General features: G+C 37.9%; 3 protein-coding genes across 6 annotated transcripts; 1 reads left to right on the top strand and 2 right to left on the bottom strand.

Moving 5' to 3' along the window:
• Nucleotides 1–741: 741 nt before the first annotated feature.
• On the bottom strand, nucleotides 742–2,786 carry LOC108045279 (ATP synthase subunit delta, mitochondrial). The gene is made up of 4 exons (XM_017124555.1): nucleotides 2,659–2,786; nucleotides 2,248–2,452; nucleotides 1,967–2,178; nucleotides 742–967 (listed from the first exon to the last, which is right to left on the bottom strand). The coding sequence occupies exons 2-4, from the start codon at nucleotides 2,444–2,446 to the stop codon at nucleotides 905–907; spliced, it is 474 nt and encodes a 157-aa protein (XP_016980044.1). The 5' UTR covers nucleotides 2,447–2,452; nucleotides 2,659–2,786; the 3' UTR covers nucleotides 742–904.
• A 1,319-nt stretch (nucleotides 2,787–4,105) lies between these two features.
• On the top strand, nucleotides 4,106–11,813 carry LOC108045271 (protein yippee-like). Of its 3 annotated transcripts, none has more exons than XM_017124545.2 (3): nucleotides 4,106–4,306; nucleotides 8,731–9,065; nucleotides 9,441–11,813. In XM_017124545.2, exon 3 carries the CDS (start codon nucleotides 9,535–9,537, stop codon nucleotides 9,877–9,879), a length of 345 nt encoding a protein of 114 aa, XP_016980034.1. In that variant the 5' UTR covers nucleotides 4,106–4,306; nucleotides 8,731–9,065; nucleotides 9,441–9,534; the 3' UTR covers nucleotides 9,880–11,813. The 3 variants fall into 3 exon arrangements, with proteins under 3 accessions (XP_016980034.1, XP_016980036.1, XP_016980035.1); XM_017124547.2 differs by lacking the exon at nucleotides 4,106–4,306 and adding an exon at nucleotides 4,857–4,926; XM_017124546.2 differs by lacking the exon at nucleotides 4,106–4,306 and adding an exon at nucleotides 6,283–6,465.
• A 54-nt stretch (nucleotides 11,814–11,867) lies between these two features.
• On the bottom strand, nucleotides 11,868–13,033 carry LOC108045194. Of its 2 annotated transcripts, none has more exons than XM_017124421.1 (2): nucleotides 12,924–13,033; nucleotides 11,868–12,865 (listed from the first exon to the last, which is right to left on the bottom strand). In XM_017124421.1, the coding sequence occupies exon 2, from the start codon at nucleotides 12,847–12,849 to the stop codon at nucleotides 12,292–12,294; it is 558 nt and encodes a 185-aa protein (XP_016979910.1). In that variant the 5' UTR covers nucleotides 12,850–12,865; nucleotides 12,924–13,033; the 3' UTR covers nucleotides 11,868–12,291. The 2 variants fall into 2 exon arrangements, with proteins under 2 accessions (XP_016979910.1, XP_016979911.1); XM_017124422.1 differs by having other exon boundaries at nucleotides 12,920–13,005.
• Nucleotides 13,034–14,094: the final 1,061 nt, after the last annotated feature.

The following is a 14,094-nucleotide window of genomic DNA, read 5'->3' as shown; positions in this document are numbered from 1 at the left end:
AAATGAACTAAAAAAATAACTATTTACCATCCTATATAGTTATATAAAAGTGCATAAAGCACACATTGAAAACTATATAGCCGCCCAGTATTAAACAAATATATAACTAGTCGGATTTGATAAAATTTGGAAGGACCTAATTTAATCACAATGAAGTTGATTTACAGAGCTCTGCTTTATTTTCAGCAATTAAAAAAAAAAACATTTTTTTTACAACTACTTTTTAAGAACATTTTTAAAATTGCCGTACTGATTTTATTTCTTGCTTTATAAGGCAATTTTCATTACATAAATATTATTTTTATGAAAGCTGCGTTCCAATTTGTTTTTAAATCACAGCCAAGAGATATTTGCCTCAATAATAGAAAATATCTAAATTAAAAATGTGGGAAATTGATTTTAGTTTTTAAATGCTTATAAATGAAATGAAAGTATAGGGCAGAAATCTCACTAAAATAATTTAAAATGTTACCGTCTTTATCCACTGTTTGATTTGCATAAGTTGGGGAGAGAAAAAAATATATACGCGTCTCTTTCCTTTCGAGCATTCCAGCTAAAATGCAAATAACTCATATTCGAGTTAAAGATTGCCAAGACATTATCATATCGACGGTCCCAGAGCGAGAAATTTTACACATTTCTCCACAACGGCTCACAAATATTACAAATTATAAACGCACAATTTGGCAGCAAAACAGAAAACATGAAAAAAAAAAAATGAAAAAAAACTGCGAAAAGCCGTTTGATGTTTGCTGGTGGATCACCGGTCATTAATACGATATTATGATTCGCTTTTTATTGTTTCATAACGCTCTTGCTTTTTAAGGGGATCGTTACGTTTTATTTATTTCAGACACAAAGCATCGATTGTGGTTTATTGGTGGCGGTAGTGTGGTGATTACGTCTATTCGGCAGCCTTAACTAACGCTTCGGCGACCTCCACGGCGATGGCAGCCTGGGCCTTGGCCTGCAAAACAGGATCGGGATAAGGTTTCAGTTAGATATCGTTTTAAAGTAACCAATCACAATATTCCCTACATGGCCCTAATGAAAACATACGAACAGGGATTTTTGCTGCAGTGGTATCTGTCGTTTAAACTAATTTTCAACTAAACTATGAGAGCCCTATATTTACTAAATAGCATTCTGTTAGGTCAGTTGAAAATCAAATTACATTTTTAGCAAAAAAGTAGAATTTTTAACATGTCTGGTGTAGTAGGAATTGTTGAATTGATCACTTTTTTAAAATTAGAAATCTTATAACACTTGAAAACATAGTTAGAACAGCCAAAATATATAGTTCCTAAACAAATCTTTGGCTTGTAAAATAAAATTTCGTCTGATTATGGAAGAAATACGATTCTCATAAGCTTTAAATTAAAGAACAAGTTCCAAATATTTGAAAGTTCTTTAACTGGAATGTCACCGAAATTACAGGTAAACCTATAACTTAGGTGTAACCCTAATTAAACTTAAGAGCTTTGGTTGATACAAGTTTCAGTACTAGATTTTACTGTGTTATCTTCTAGCTATAGAAATATTAAAACTGGTTGCACTCAAAACAAATAGCTATCTGATGGCATAATTTACATATAAATCTAATAAATTCAAATTAAATATAGCTCTTAGATGCTCAAAGTGAAGGAAATGGTTAAAATAAGTGTGAAGACAATCAAATACTGATTGCAACAGACCCAGGACTTTAAAATCATCTAGCTACATTGATTCCACTTTACAAAAGCCTTAAAAAGGTTCACAAATTGTATCCAACAATGTACTTGAACTTGATCTTCTAGAGATTCATTTTAAGGATTCTACTTTACATAAACTGTGAGAAGAGTGTCTTGATCACAAATTGTGCATCGAAATTGGCAAGCAAATGGTCAAGTAATAGTTTTTGCTATGGATTCTGGACATGGTGATCCCCTAACTTCTAGTTTATATAACATTTTGGACAGATTCGCACCTTGTCGTCGCCAGCGGAGCTGAGCTGTGACTGGTATTTCGCGAGCAGCTGGCGCGCCTCGCCGACATCGATGTCCTCGACGTTGTGGGCCTCCTCGGCCAGAACCTGGACGGAGGAGTCATCGTTGACGGTGACGGAACCGCTGGACACGAAGAACTTGATGAGTTTGCCATCGTTTTCCACCACCTGTACGACTCCGGGCTTCAGAACAGCTGTGGAAACGCAAGATACGCAGGTGATATAATCAAATTGAGGGGAGATTACCAATCGACAGGACTCACCCAGAGTGGGCACGTGCTTGGCCAGGATGCCGAAGGATCCGGAGAAGGAGGGCACATCGATTTGGCGCACCACGGCGGCATCGTAGAAGGTTTTGTTGGCGGCGGCGAAGGTCAGCTTCATCTCATCCGAATAGCTGCGGTTTTGGGCCAACCGGGAGCCGCGGGCGGCCAGCAAACGAGCATTCTTTACGAAGGACATTCTGGACTGCAAAGAGATGATCAAAGCCTCGATTAAAACTCAGTTTCCCCCCGATCAGCCAGCATAACAACAAAATAACCAAATTATGTAACTTTGTAGGTTAGGCGGCCACTGGTATTTGGTTTTCCTCTAGCCAAATGTTATTGATTTTGGCGGTAAATTCGTGTTCAGGTTCACCAATAGGCACCCCTCAATTTATCTGTTATTTTCACCTTTTTCTAGTTCGTTTTGATAGCGAAAAACACGAGAAAAATTCAACTAAACTGCCGCTGTTTTTGCGAAAAGTTTCAACCAGAGTGACCAGCCGACGAATACAGGGATATGCGGATAAAAACGCCTTTTTACAAAATCATGCTTTTAAAAATACCAAATTTTTATTTAGCTAAAGCCTAGTATCCAGATCGACAAACGATTACGCTAGCGTAAAAACTTTAATCTTTCCAGTGTGACCAAAAGTTTGAGAGTTCATCAGATTTAAGCCTGCTACGGTCGTACTGTCAATCAGCTGGGTTTGTTGACAAGCAGTTAAAATTCAAATATCGTATTTGCGGGAAAGAGCCTTTAAAAGATATTATCAAATACCTTGGCAAGACAAGTCTGCCGCTGTACAAAGAATTTAAAAAACAATACAATACAAATTTAACAGTTCTTTTTTTTATTTACTGATAATTATTTGCTAATTTAAAGTTCATAACTGCACTTTTATTGTGTTTTTTCGTACATTCTGGACCTAAAAAACATTTTGCTCTGACAAGAGGCACCCCAGATAGTATTAATGTTATTTTGTCCTCTCATGTAAACACCTGCAATCGACTTTTGTGAGTTTTTTGAGTTTTTCCTTCCATTTCTTATAATGTTCAGTGAGAAGCCCACGCCAAAAGATTAAATTTTTTAATCTTTTCGCTAGGGTTCACCCAAAGTTTATTTCCGCAGACGTGGCAACGCTATGGAATTTTCTGGTATTTTTTTCGTCGATCAGGAGACCGACGTGAAAAAAAGGCCCGACGAAAAGTGAACGCCAGCTGTTTGCCTCTCGCTCTCTCTCATGACTGGCGTTCGGTTTACGTCGATGTGGATACTAGGCTTAAATAAAGAATATATTTAATATTTTTGAAATAAATAAATATGTAAACAAAGCAATTTAAATGAGAAGCAAGTAAAAAACACAGTTCATAAAAATTATCTTATAAATATATATTAAACATAAAATAGCATGGTCACTCGAATGGCTACTCTGTAGGAGCTTGTCGAAATTCAACAGTCTGGCACCATTTTTATTCTAACGCAGAACTAACACTTTTTATCTTATTTTAAAATATGCTATTTTTAGGAACTATACAATTCGTCTTATTTTAAAATAATTATTTATATATTTGAAATAAAACAATAAGTAATATATACTAAGATTGGTACTCATATTTCGAGATTCTTTATAAACTTTATGGTTGCTTGCGCTTAAATGGAAATGAAATGCATTAATGTATTAATATATTATGAAAATCATTTATAATATATGTTTATGAGAATATAGGTGGTTTTACAAAAATGTTGTAGACTCTGTATGTATTTACATTTACCGCGCAATTTTTGAAACTTCCATTTCCGATTGCTTTTATCGAGGCTCTTCGAACGCCGCCTGGTCACATTGTCGCTGGCCCAGCACAACACAACAACAAATTCCAATTGAAAATAGAAACGAAACAATGCAGATAGCTGCATTATACAAGTGAAGAAGAAGAGAGTGCCATTTTCGGCTACTATTTTTTTGCCCGTCTCTGTGTCTGTGTGTGTGTGCGTCTCTGTAGAACGAAAAACAGCGAAAGGCAACAAGCTGACAAACAAACAAACAACACACAGGACGTAAGTGTTTGCAACATTTACACAAATCTGTCACCCACTCGTTCCCTCCCTGTCGCACCTGCAGGCAAACGCAGTTGCAAAAACAACCGTTTTTTCCCATGTTGTGTGTGCGTTAGTGTGTGTATAGATAGCTGTTATTTTTTTCAGCTTATTTTCTATTTTGTTTTGTTATTTTATTCTGTATTGCTTGTATGTGTGTGTTGGTGTCTAAACAAATTGCGCCTTTTGGTTAGAAAAACTTCAAAAGAAAAGAATAAAAAGCTTGTTTTAAAGTTCTTTCTTCACACGCACACAGCTGTTTTTGTTGTGGAAAAAGGAGAGGAAGAGAAGAAGAAGAGAAGGATTTTCTGCTTTTTGTTTGTTGCACACAAGCAGCTGTAGCGCGCATGTGTGTGTGTATATGTGTATTTGTATTTTTGTTTACCTCTTTCCCTCTCCTTCTCGCTCTCTCTTCCACGATTGGTCTCTCTCTTTCTCGCGCTCTGCAACGCAATAAATTTCATGTTATTTTTTTGATAAGAAAACCAACCGCAATCGGTCTGTGTTTATATATACAGCTGATCCGTAGCTATTGACCCCAAACGGCGGTGCGAGCGATATGGCGATAGCTGAAGTCACAAGTAAGCAGCGGCAAAAACAAAAAAAAACAGCAACAAAACAAAAACACTTCGGTCGTTGCTCCTCTTCTTATTCGTCTTCATCTTCAGCTCCTTCTTTTGTTTTTGTTGCGTGTTTTTTTTTGTTAGGAAATTTCGAAAAGCTTATACCCTGTTTTGAGACTATAAAATGTTTCGTTTAGTTTCAAGCAAATTTTGAATAATGGAAAGTTAAAAATACAGTTCATGTTTGAATTGATTTTAATAAAAATTGCTAAAACAAAACAGCTGTGAACGAAAACATGGATATTCTGATAACATGCCATTAACGAAACCCAAACACCCATCGAATATCCTGTATTTTGGCCAAATGAAAATAAGAACAAAAAGCAAGCAGAGAGAAAACGACGCAAAAGAAAAAGAAGCCGCAGACTAAGAACAAACAGTAAACAATAAACAATAATCGGTCGCAAATGAAGTTCAGAGATTGCGGAAAATAATAATTGCATTGCCGTAATTAATGCGTATTTGTCAACCTATGTACATACATGCAAAAAAAAAAAGAAAAACAGCTGATTTTTAAGATTTTCTTAGCTGGTTTTTTTTTGTTTGTTTGTTATTTTTGTTGGTTTCGATCTGTTGCAAGCGCAGCTCCGTTAACGTTGTGTTGCTTTCAACACGCGACGCTGCAGTCGGCGTCACTGCCGACGCTGACACACAATCGTGATACCGTTACACGGCTGCCGCTCGTTGCTGTTATTGTTGTTGTCTTTGTCACCAGCATAGCGGTGGTCACAAAAGTATTATTACCTTAACTCCACTCCAATTCTTACTTAAAATTAGTCGGCTCGTTTTCGCCCAACCTTTGCGTTTCTTTTTTTTAGTTTGAGTTCCCTGCACTTTAGTTTCAATTTTTTTATTATTCGTGTTTATAGTATTTTGTCCTCCGCTGTGCCACGCACATTAAGTGGTAAGAAAATGGCAAAAGTCACTTTGTTGTTGCTACCCACATTTAAAACCAGGATTGGAAAGAGACGGCGATAAAAAGATAGACTGTAATAACAAGAATACGGTTAGCATACATATCTAATGGCAACTGCACTCACCTTGCGCCCACCTCCCCATCTCCGTTGCCAACCCCTTATTCTTGTCTTGATTGCAACTGTAAATTGCACGTAATTTGTTTGTTCATTGAGCACGCATTATGCGTTGCTCCAATTGTTATTTTCTTGAGTACTTTTTATTATTTTATATTTGTTTGTTTTTTTGTTGTTGTCCTTTATCGCTACTCGCTGCCACCTGCTGCGTCGCAGTCGACGTCGCAGCTTGCGACGACAGCGCTGCCCTGCCTCCGATTTTTTGTTTGTAATTTTTTGTACCAAAGCAGCGTCATTTGCCATCCGCATTTCGCGCTGCGCGCTTTGCTTTTCGATTCGCTCGTCCGCTTTGTGTTGCGAACCAGAAACGCAAAAGAGATAAACAAAATAGGAAAAAGAGGTGCAAAAAATTAATAGAAATCCGTTTGGCAGAATAATTGCAAAGGCAAGCCGAAGAAATCGCCAAGTGAGTGAGATATCTTGTATTTTTTTTTTTTTTCGGTTCAGTGAACTCGTTACTTTGATTAAGTCGAATTAATTAAATTGCGCCCGGCAAAAGTGCTAATTAATTAACCAATTTAGAAGAAGGGCGCAATTCGAAGTTCTTTGTTGTCTGCGTTTCGAGTGCATTTCCCTTTTACGCTCCCCTGTATTCCCCTCTCTACGGTCTGGTCTTTGTTCTGCTCGTTCGCTCCTTCTGCATTTTCTTTGTTCGAAGTAGCGGCGCAGTCGGCGTCGCAGTCGACGTCGGCCGAGGCAGCTAATTTGCATTTGCAGATAATGGAGTGTGTGAAGGAAGGGGGTAGATAAAGGAGTGTGTGGAGTAAGGGGTTAAGTAAAGGAGTGTATGAGGGAGGAGGGTAGGATAAAGGAGTGTGCAGCAAGTGGGCGGGGCCTAATTATACATTACCTTTGGTTCCGATATGCAAATTACCACTAATTTTGTAAACAAGTAAAAAACAGGACACATATACAGGAGAGGGAAAACAAATATGTCTAAAACATAATTTTTGCAGAAAAATAGTACAGCCATAAAAATATTGTTTTTGTATTGTATTATAATTAAGAACACCGAAAATATTTCTAAAATTTATGAAAAGTATAGTAAAGATAAAACAATATTGATTTTAAAGCAATTGGGTGAACGGATTGCCAAAAAAAATACAGCAGACGTTAAAGATATATGAACGTCTAGAATTCTTTAGTTTTCTTTTAGTAGTATAGTAAAAAGTCTGTCTATTCACAGTGTTATGAAAATTTTTATTTAGTTAGTACTAGAAATTAAAAAAAAAAAATACCAATCATAGGTTTCCCGAGAGCCAGATAAATTTGCAGTACTCCACTGTATCGCACACTTACATATGTATATACCTCTTTCACAAAGGGAGGAGAGTCACTATATGTTTAATCGGTCATTGTCTGTGTCCGACTTCCTCATACCAAACCCCTATATTCCGCTTATCAGTAGGTAAACATCGGCGCGGTCAGTGAATAACAATTAACGACTTTGGCAGGAGTTAGAAGGAACAAAGACACAACCGCGCACATCTGGAATGAATAATAGACGCCAATTGGCATTATTCATGCGCATCCATTCATGGGGCCCCGAGATATGTCCCATTTAAATGGGGGCCCTACCTGGTCCCCAAATCGGGGCTTACTCACTCTTTCTGGGTTCGTTGTTTACTGCAAAGCGTTTCTACGCCCATTATTCATTTAGCACCCGAAGGCGCTAATAGGAAGAGTCTCTTCTCTGGTTTCTCAGGTCCACCTCGTAGATGCAGAATTCTGCCAAACTTTGCCAACCATGTGCAACTTTTGATATCCATTCATCCAATTTGGGCAAGGGTATGTTGTTTGAAGAAAACTTTAACCTTAATCTTGTGTCATATTTAAGGCTTTTGGGAGGCAAAACCTTTTGCGTTTGCCTTCAATAATAAATTCTATTTTGTTTGTCTGAAGGTTTATCTTTATATTTTCACTTATCAAAAATGTGTAATGTATGATTAATTCAACTGTTTATAAGTTCTTTTTACCGTGATATTTTCTAGTTAATATTTTGATTTTTTTAGTTGTACTGATCTTATTTTTTGTGACTCCATAAATCATCCCAAGAACTATACTATTAAAGCTGAAATCACAAAGTATTTACAGGGTATTTGTTGGTATAATAAACTGGACTAATATAGTTTATTTTTGTTGCGCTTTGTTTGGTTTCGGGGGCCAACTCTCATATCAAAGATGAGTAATATGTGATCGATTCAATTGTCTTTAAGTTATTTTTATAGTAATTGTTCTCAACCATCCGTTTTTTTTATAATATCGATCTTATTTTGGGTATATCCTGACACTTCTTGTATCTTGGGGTACCAAAAATCATCTTGAGATAATTGCCCCTATATACAGGGTAACTTTTGATCTGGTAAACTGGACTATATTTCGCCAGCTTATTTTGGTTGCGCTTTGTTTGGTTTCGGGGGCGGCAATTATCCATGGGTTGTCTGTTGCTTCGGTGTGTGTAGGCTGCTCACTGGAATTACCAATGCCTGAGGCAAGGAGATTGCAAATGAAAATCAATAATGGAAAAGCCCCAGTCATATCTACTAGCTAGACCTCTCTCTCTCACATACAATCGGACTGTTGCTCTGTTTTTCCTTGGCTCGATTTGTGCTTTTTGCATAACAGACAAACACATGCATTATTAATTTCGCCTTTTGTTTTCCACTTGCAGTTTTCTTTGGCAGGAAATTTGATATAGCCGGATCGGATCGAAATCGGAATTGAAATCAAATATACGGACTGAGAATCGCTGGAGAATCACTGGAAAATCACCGGAGAAGAGGAGAAGCGCCTGGCAAAGTGACTCTAATCGCAGCAATAATTGTTCAATGACAGCAGCCGCGGCAGTTTTTCCCGCTGCTGTTGCTGCTGCTACCGCTGGCCACGTCCCCTCCGCTTCCTCCGCCCTCGATAACGTCCCCTTTGCGGTGGAGAAAGCAGAAGAGCACAGTTAACAACGCCTTAGAGCGACGGAGACGGGAAGATTTCGTTGTGGTCCTGGTCAAGGTAAGAAGCTTCAAAACGAAATTGAATCGAAACGATCCCTTGTAACCATTAAAAAGACATACTGAACATAATTTTTTTTAACCTAGTCCCCGGTTTTTAAAAATTTTGAAATTTGAGAAGTAGTTTTTTCGAATACCATAAGGATCACAAAATAATGTACAATCAGCTCTTTAATATTTGAATCAAAGTAGACAACAAACATGTACGCAAGTTGCCAATGATTTTCTTGTTTATTCCAAATTGAGTAACAAATTACTCGTACGTGACCTCTGTTTTTCTGTTATTGCCATACAAAAGAGTTAATTGCGAAAATTAGGTAGTAAAGATTATTTTTATTATTTAAATAATGACTGATGAGCAAATTCCTTATTACAGAAAGAGGACCACTTAAGGGACAGACAACTAGAGGAGATCGCAGTCTATAACTTTCGTATATAGAGGCCGAGGAAACAAGGAGATCAACGCCAAAATGGTGAAGACGTTTCAGGCCTACCTACCGTCCACGAATCGGACCTACTCATGTGTTCACTGCCGCGCCCACCTCGCCTCCCACGACGAGCTCATCTCGAAATCGTTCCAGGGCAGCCAGGGTCCGGCCTATCTGTTTAACTCGGTGGTGAACGTGGCCTGCGGCCAGACGGAGGAGCGGGTGCTCCTAACCGGACTCCATGCGGTGGCGGACATCTACTGCGAGTGCTGCAAGACGCCGCTGGGCTGGAAGTACGAGCACGCCTACGAGTCCAGCCAGAAGTACAAGGAGGGCAAGTTCATTATAGAGCTGGCGCACATGATCAAGGAGAACGGATGGGACTGAAGGGCTGGCTGCATCATGGGCTGAATCAGGAGCACACCCGTAACAGGATCAGGAAAACAGGAACAGCAGCAGCAGCGGCGCCGGCGGGAAAAGCAGCGAGTTCACCACACAACAAACAACACACACGCGGCAAATAGCAGACATAGAGTGTTTACAAAATGGCTAAAGTCTGGAAACAAATGTGAATGGAGAGAATAGAGGAAAGAGGATAGGGTAACCGATAGCGGGGTGATCGAGTTTTAGGGTACCACAATATATATATACTATTATATAGTGCATAACTCGTCGTATCTTATAGAACAAATCAAACCAATCAGACACACAGATACACATCCACACATACGATCGATACACCCATTATTTAGAAAGCTTGATTGGGCTTAAGGGAAGGATCTCTGCGCTGGCCGCCATCTAGGATTTCCACACTTTTCATTTCGATTACCATTACCATTTAAACCACTTTGTTTTCCTTTTAACATTTTGCGTTGCAAGTTGATTCAATTATGTGTACTTTCTGTGCAGAGTTTGCCTTAATTCGATGATTTCAAATACACAAACTAACTGGTAAAAGCCACACGCAAAACAGAACTTGCACTGCCAATAAACAAGAGAAATGTTTAGCAACCAATAATAAAAACAGCAACAGAAGCAGGAACCATTTGAAAAACATACACAAACACAAGGCATGCGAAATCAAAAATCAGGAAAACAAAATGATAACACTCACCGACACACAAAATCACAACCACACACATTTTCAACGTAGTAGTTATATTTAATAAAATAATTAAAATTAATTATTTAATGCAATTTAGCTTGAAACAAACAAAAAAACACACGAAAAAGCGAGATAAACTTAAACTACATTTTTGTCAATGTGTAAAGCGAAAAGAACAACAAAAAAAAAACAAAGGCGGCAAAGGTGCGCATCCCCGCCGCCAGGTGGCGTCCAGCCGGAGGTCCTGCGATGTCCGTTGGATGCCACCTGCTCCTCGGGAATGATGCACCGATGCACGGGGGGAACAGGGGGTGGGAAATGAAAGAAATTATATAAAATACAAGCATATGGCATGCGTAACTTTAGAAAGAATATAAATATATATATGTATATGTATATTTATGTATGTGAGAGAAATGCGTATTTATGTCGCAAAATATCGTACATTAATCAAATCGAAGGAAAACTGGAGAAAAGCAAGGAAGTGCATATATATAATATATATAAAGCGATGGAAAAAGAAAAGAGCGCGAGCATATTTTTAAAGCAAAACGGATTATGAAAATATGTATATGCAAAAAAATAACTGCCAAGAACTATTCAAGTTAAATGATGTTCTCTAAGTAGTTATATAAATGTATCTGAGGAATATATTTTGTGGTAGCATTAAAATAAACTAAAATAAAAAGATAAACAAGAAAACGGAATACAACAACAGAGTTCAATAAAAAAAACAAAAACAAAAGAAATCAAATCCCTTTCGAAAACGAGTAACATTGAAATTGCTGAATACTTATTTGTGTCCTTAGTTTCATCTTCTTAAGCAATTGGCCGTACTTAAACTCGATCTATATATATCTTTATATTTCCAACTTAAAACCTAGTTTTGTCGAAGCTTTGAGCTTTGTTCGACCATTTAGGCATTGACTACTGTACTCCATGCATGTGATGCACCATGAACGAAACACAAATTTTAAAAACGGAATTCATACAAAAACGAAAAATCAACTGATGTTAGTATTTACATACATACATGCCACTATACATACTTGCATACATACATACTAAAACGAGACCACCTTTACATTAAAAAAAAACAAAAAAACGAACATTAAAACACATCCAAGTACAGTCAGCGACATGACGCCGCATGCAGCCGATTAAGATGTATTAAAATCTCAATTCAAGATTGCAATAAAGCGCATTTTTAGCTCAACCAAACAGTGTTTTCGATGGATGGGATTCTTAATTATAAGTAAAAGTCATTTGCTTTAAGTTCCATTTGTTTTATTTTTTTTAAGATTTTGTTATATTTTTTTGTACCTTTGCAATACAATTCTGCTTGTGTGGATGAGGTGTTTTCGGTTGCTTGTTACACATTTATGTAAGGCTTTTGATTTGTAATTGAAGTATTTGGGAGTGCGTCGTTTTAGCTTCTCAATTCTGTGTTATCATAGTTTTGTATAGTTCAATTTCAACTTCTGCGATATCTTAAATGAATTACGATATTAAATAATGTTTTCGTCAATTTGCAAACGAATGTGTGAGTATTGTGTTGTGAATGGCAACCGAATTGTAAAATCGCATTGTATTAATTGTTATTTGGCAATGTTTAACAATTGATTGTTTATGCTTGACAGTGTGGCGAGTAAATGGTGTGTTACTAGTTTCGTTTCTGTACATAAATTACGGCATCAGTCGACTTGTGACTTCCACTTGTTTTCCCCGTAGCACCATTTGGATGATATTCCAGTGATGGGATTAATCTGCAGCTGTATCATGCGGCGCAACTGGGCCGACCGGCGTTCCTCCTCGAACGTTTCCGGCATTTCCCCATACATCTTGGTCTTCAAGAGCATGGTCAAGCCGAGCGCAATTGCCACGAGCCACAGAGCGACGCCCAGACAGATCTTCCATTCCGGTGTAAAGTACTTGAACTCGACAAAGGTCTGGCAGAAACTATGCCGATAGAGCATCTTCTTGTCGTCCAGCGACAGCTTCTTCCAGTCGCCCAGCTCCTTCTCACGGATGGCGCACAATTCGGGGGTAACTTCGCGATATCGAATGGCCGGAAAGGGGCAATCCGTGCTGTCTAAGTAGACGGGTCGACCGTTGATCCCGTAGCCAACCACTTCGCGGTCGCCGATCATCAGGCGGATCCCGTCGCCTCCGCTCGCGAAACGTCGCCCCATCATCAACATCTGGCTTAGATTCCTCGCGTTTCCACGAGGAATCAAGCGCAGTGCCGACATTTTGACGGCACTGTACCTGCAAATACACACCTTTGAGTTGACTATACTTCTAGCTTATTTTTTTGCTTACCCACTTTTTTGTACACTTATAATTTTATTTTTTACAATTTTATTTTCGAATAATTTTACTGGAGCTCCGGCTCGTTGCCCGTGTCGCAGGCAAATGAAATTTCGTCTTGGCTGTAGGTCTAATTACAACTTTTGGCTCAAAAAAATTGACAGCTAAAAACCAGCAGCCTACTCAGATGTTCTAGAAATCAGAATTACTATTTTATGTGTTGAGAAACAATCAACATAAACTAGTACAGAAAAGTTTGGCGGAAAAGATTTAAATTAGAGATTTTAAACTGAACCAATCAATTTAAACAAATAAATATTGCATTTTCCTCAATGGAAGATATCAGATATTAAGATACTATCACAAAATGTTGACTGCAATCTATGTGATCCACTAATCCTTTATTCCGTTTCCTTTATTTTCGGAAGGGAAAAAGGGCAAAACTGACATGTGAGGGACAGTCTAGACAGGGGAACGGAAACCCTTCTCTGTGGAACCCACTTCTTCCCCTCGACCAATTCTGACGTGGGTCAATTTAATTTGAAGAGATTGTAAAGTTGAAATGGCTGTGTCTGTCACACCCGGAAAAAAAGAAATGGAGAAGGAGGACCCATTGTCTTGTCCTTTTTTGGGATCCGCATTTTCCCACACAAAATTTTACTGGAGGTGTTGAAGGGAAAACCCTTTTTTTTCTTGTTTGACGTTGAGCGGAGGGTCTTGCGTTTGATATTTTTGTGAACCATTTGTGCTCCTGTCAGCAGTTTCATTATTTTCCATTTTTTCGTTTGAGTGGGTGAAAGTATGAAATTCAGATGTCTTGATTGCAGGACCGAAAGTGAAATTGAAATTGAATATTAAGCCAGAATGGGTTCATCAGTTGACGACTTTAAGTAATTACGTTATTTCCATTCAAGTTTAAGAGAAATTGTTTTTATTTTAACTGAACATATAATATCATCAAATATGACTAGAAAATTTTGTTCACAGTTTAAGCTCAAACGTTTTAAAATTATTTGTTAGCTTATTTGCTGGCTATCAAACTGAATAAAAACTGTAATGAGAAATAGTAGGCTTTGAAAAGTACAATCAAAAATTATAAATAATTCCAGAAAAATTTCATTTCGGGTTTTTAACTCCACATTATGTATTTTAATAACGGCACCACCGCGTATGAGTGATATTGCAGA

Source organism: Drosophila rhopaloa, unplaced genomic scaffold (assembly GCF_018152115.1).
Source record: "Drosophila rhopaloa isolate 14029-0021.01 unplaced genomic scaffold, ASM1815211v1 contig_3, whole genome shotgun sequence".
In the NCBI taxonomy this organism is placed as follows: domain Eukaryota; kingdom Metazoa; phylum Arthropoda; class Insecta; order Diptera; family Drosophilidae; genus Drosophila; species Drosophila rhopaloa.
The sequence above is the reverse complement of the archived record's forward strand: the minus strand, read 5'-3'. Positions and strand labels throughout refer to the sequence as shown.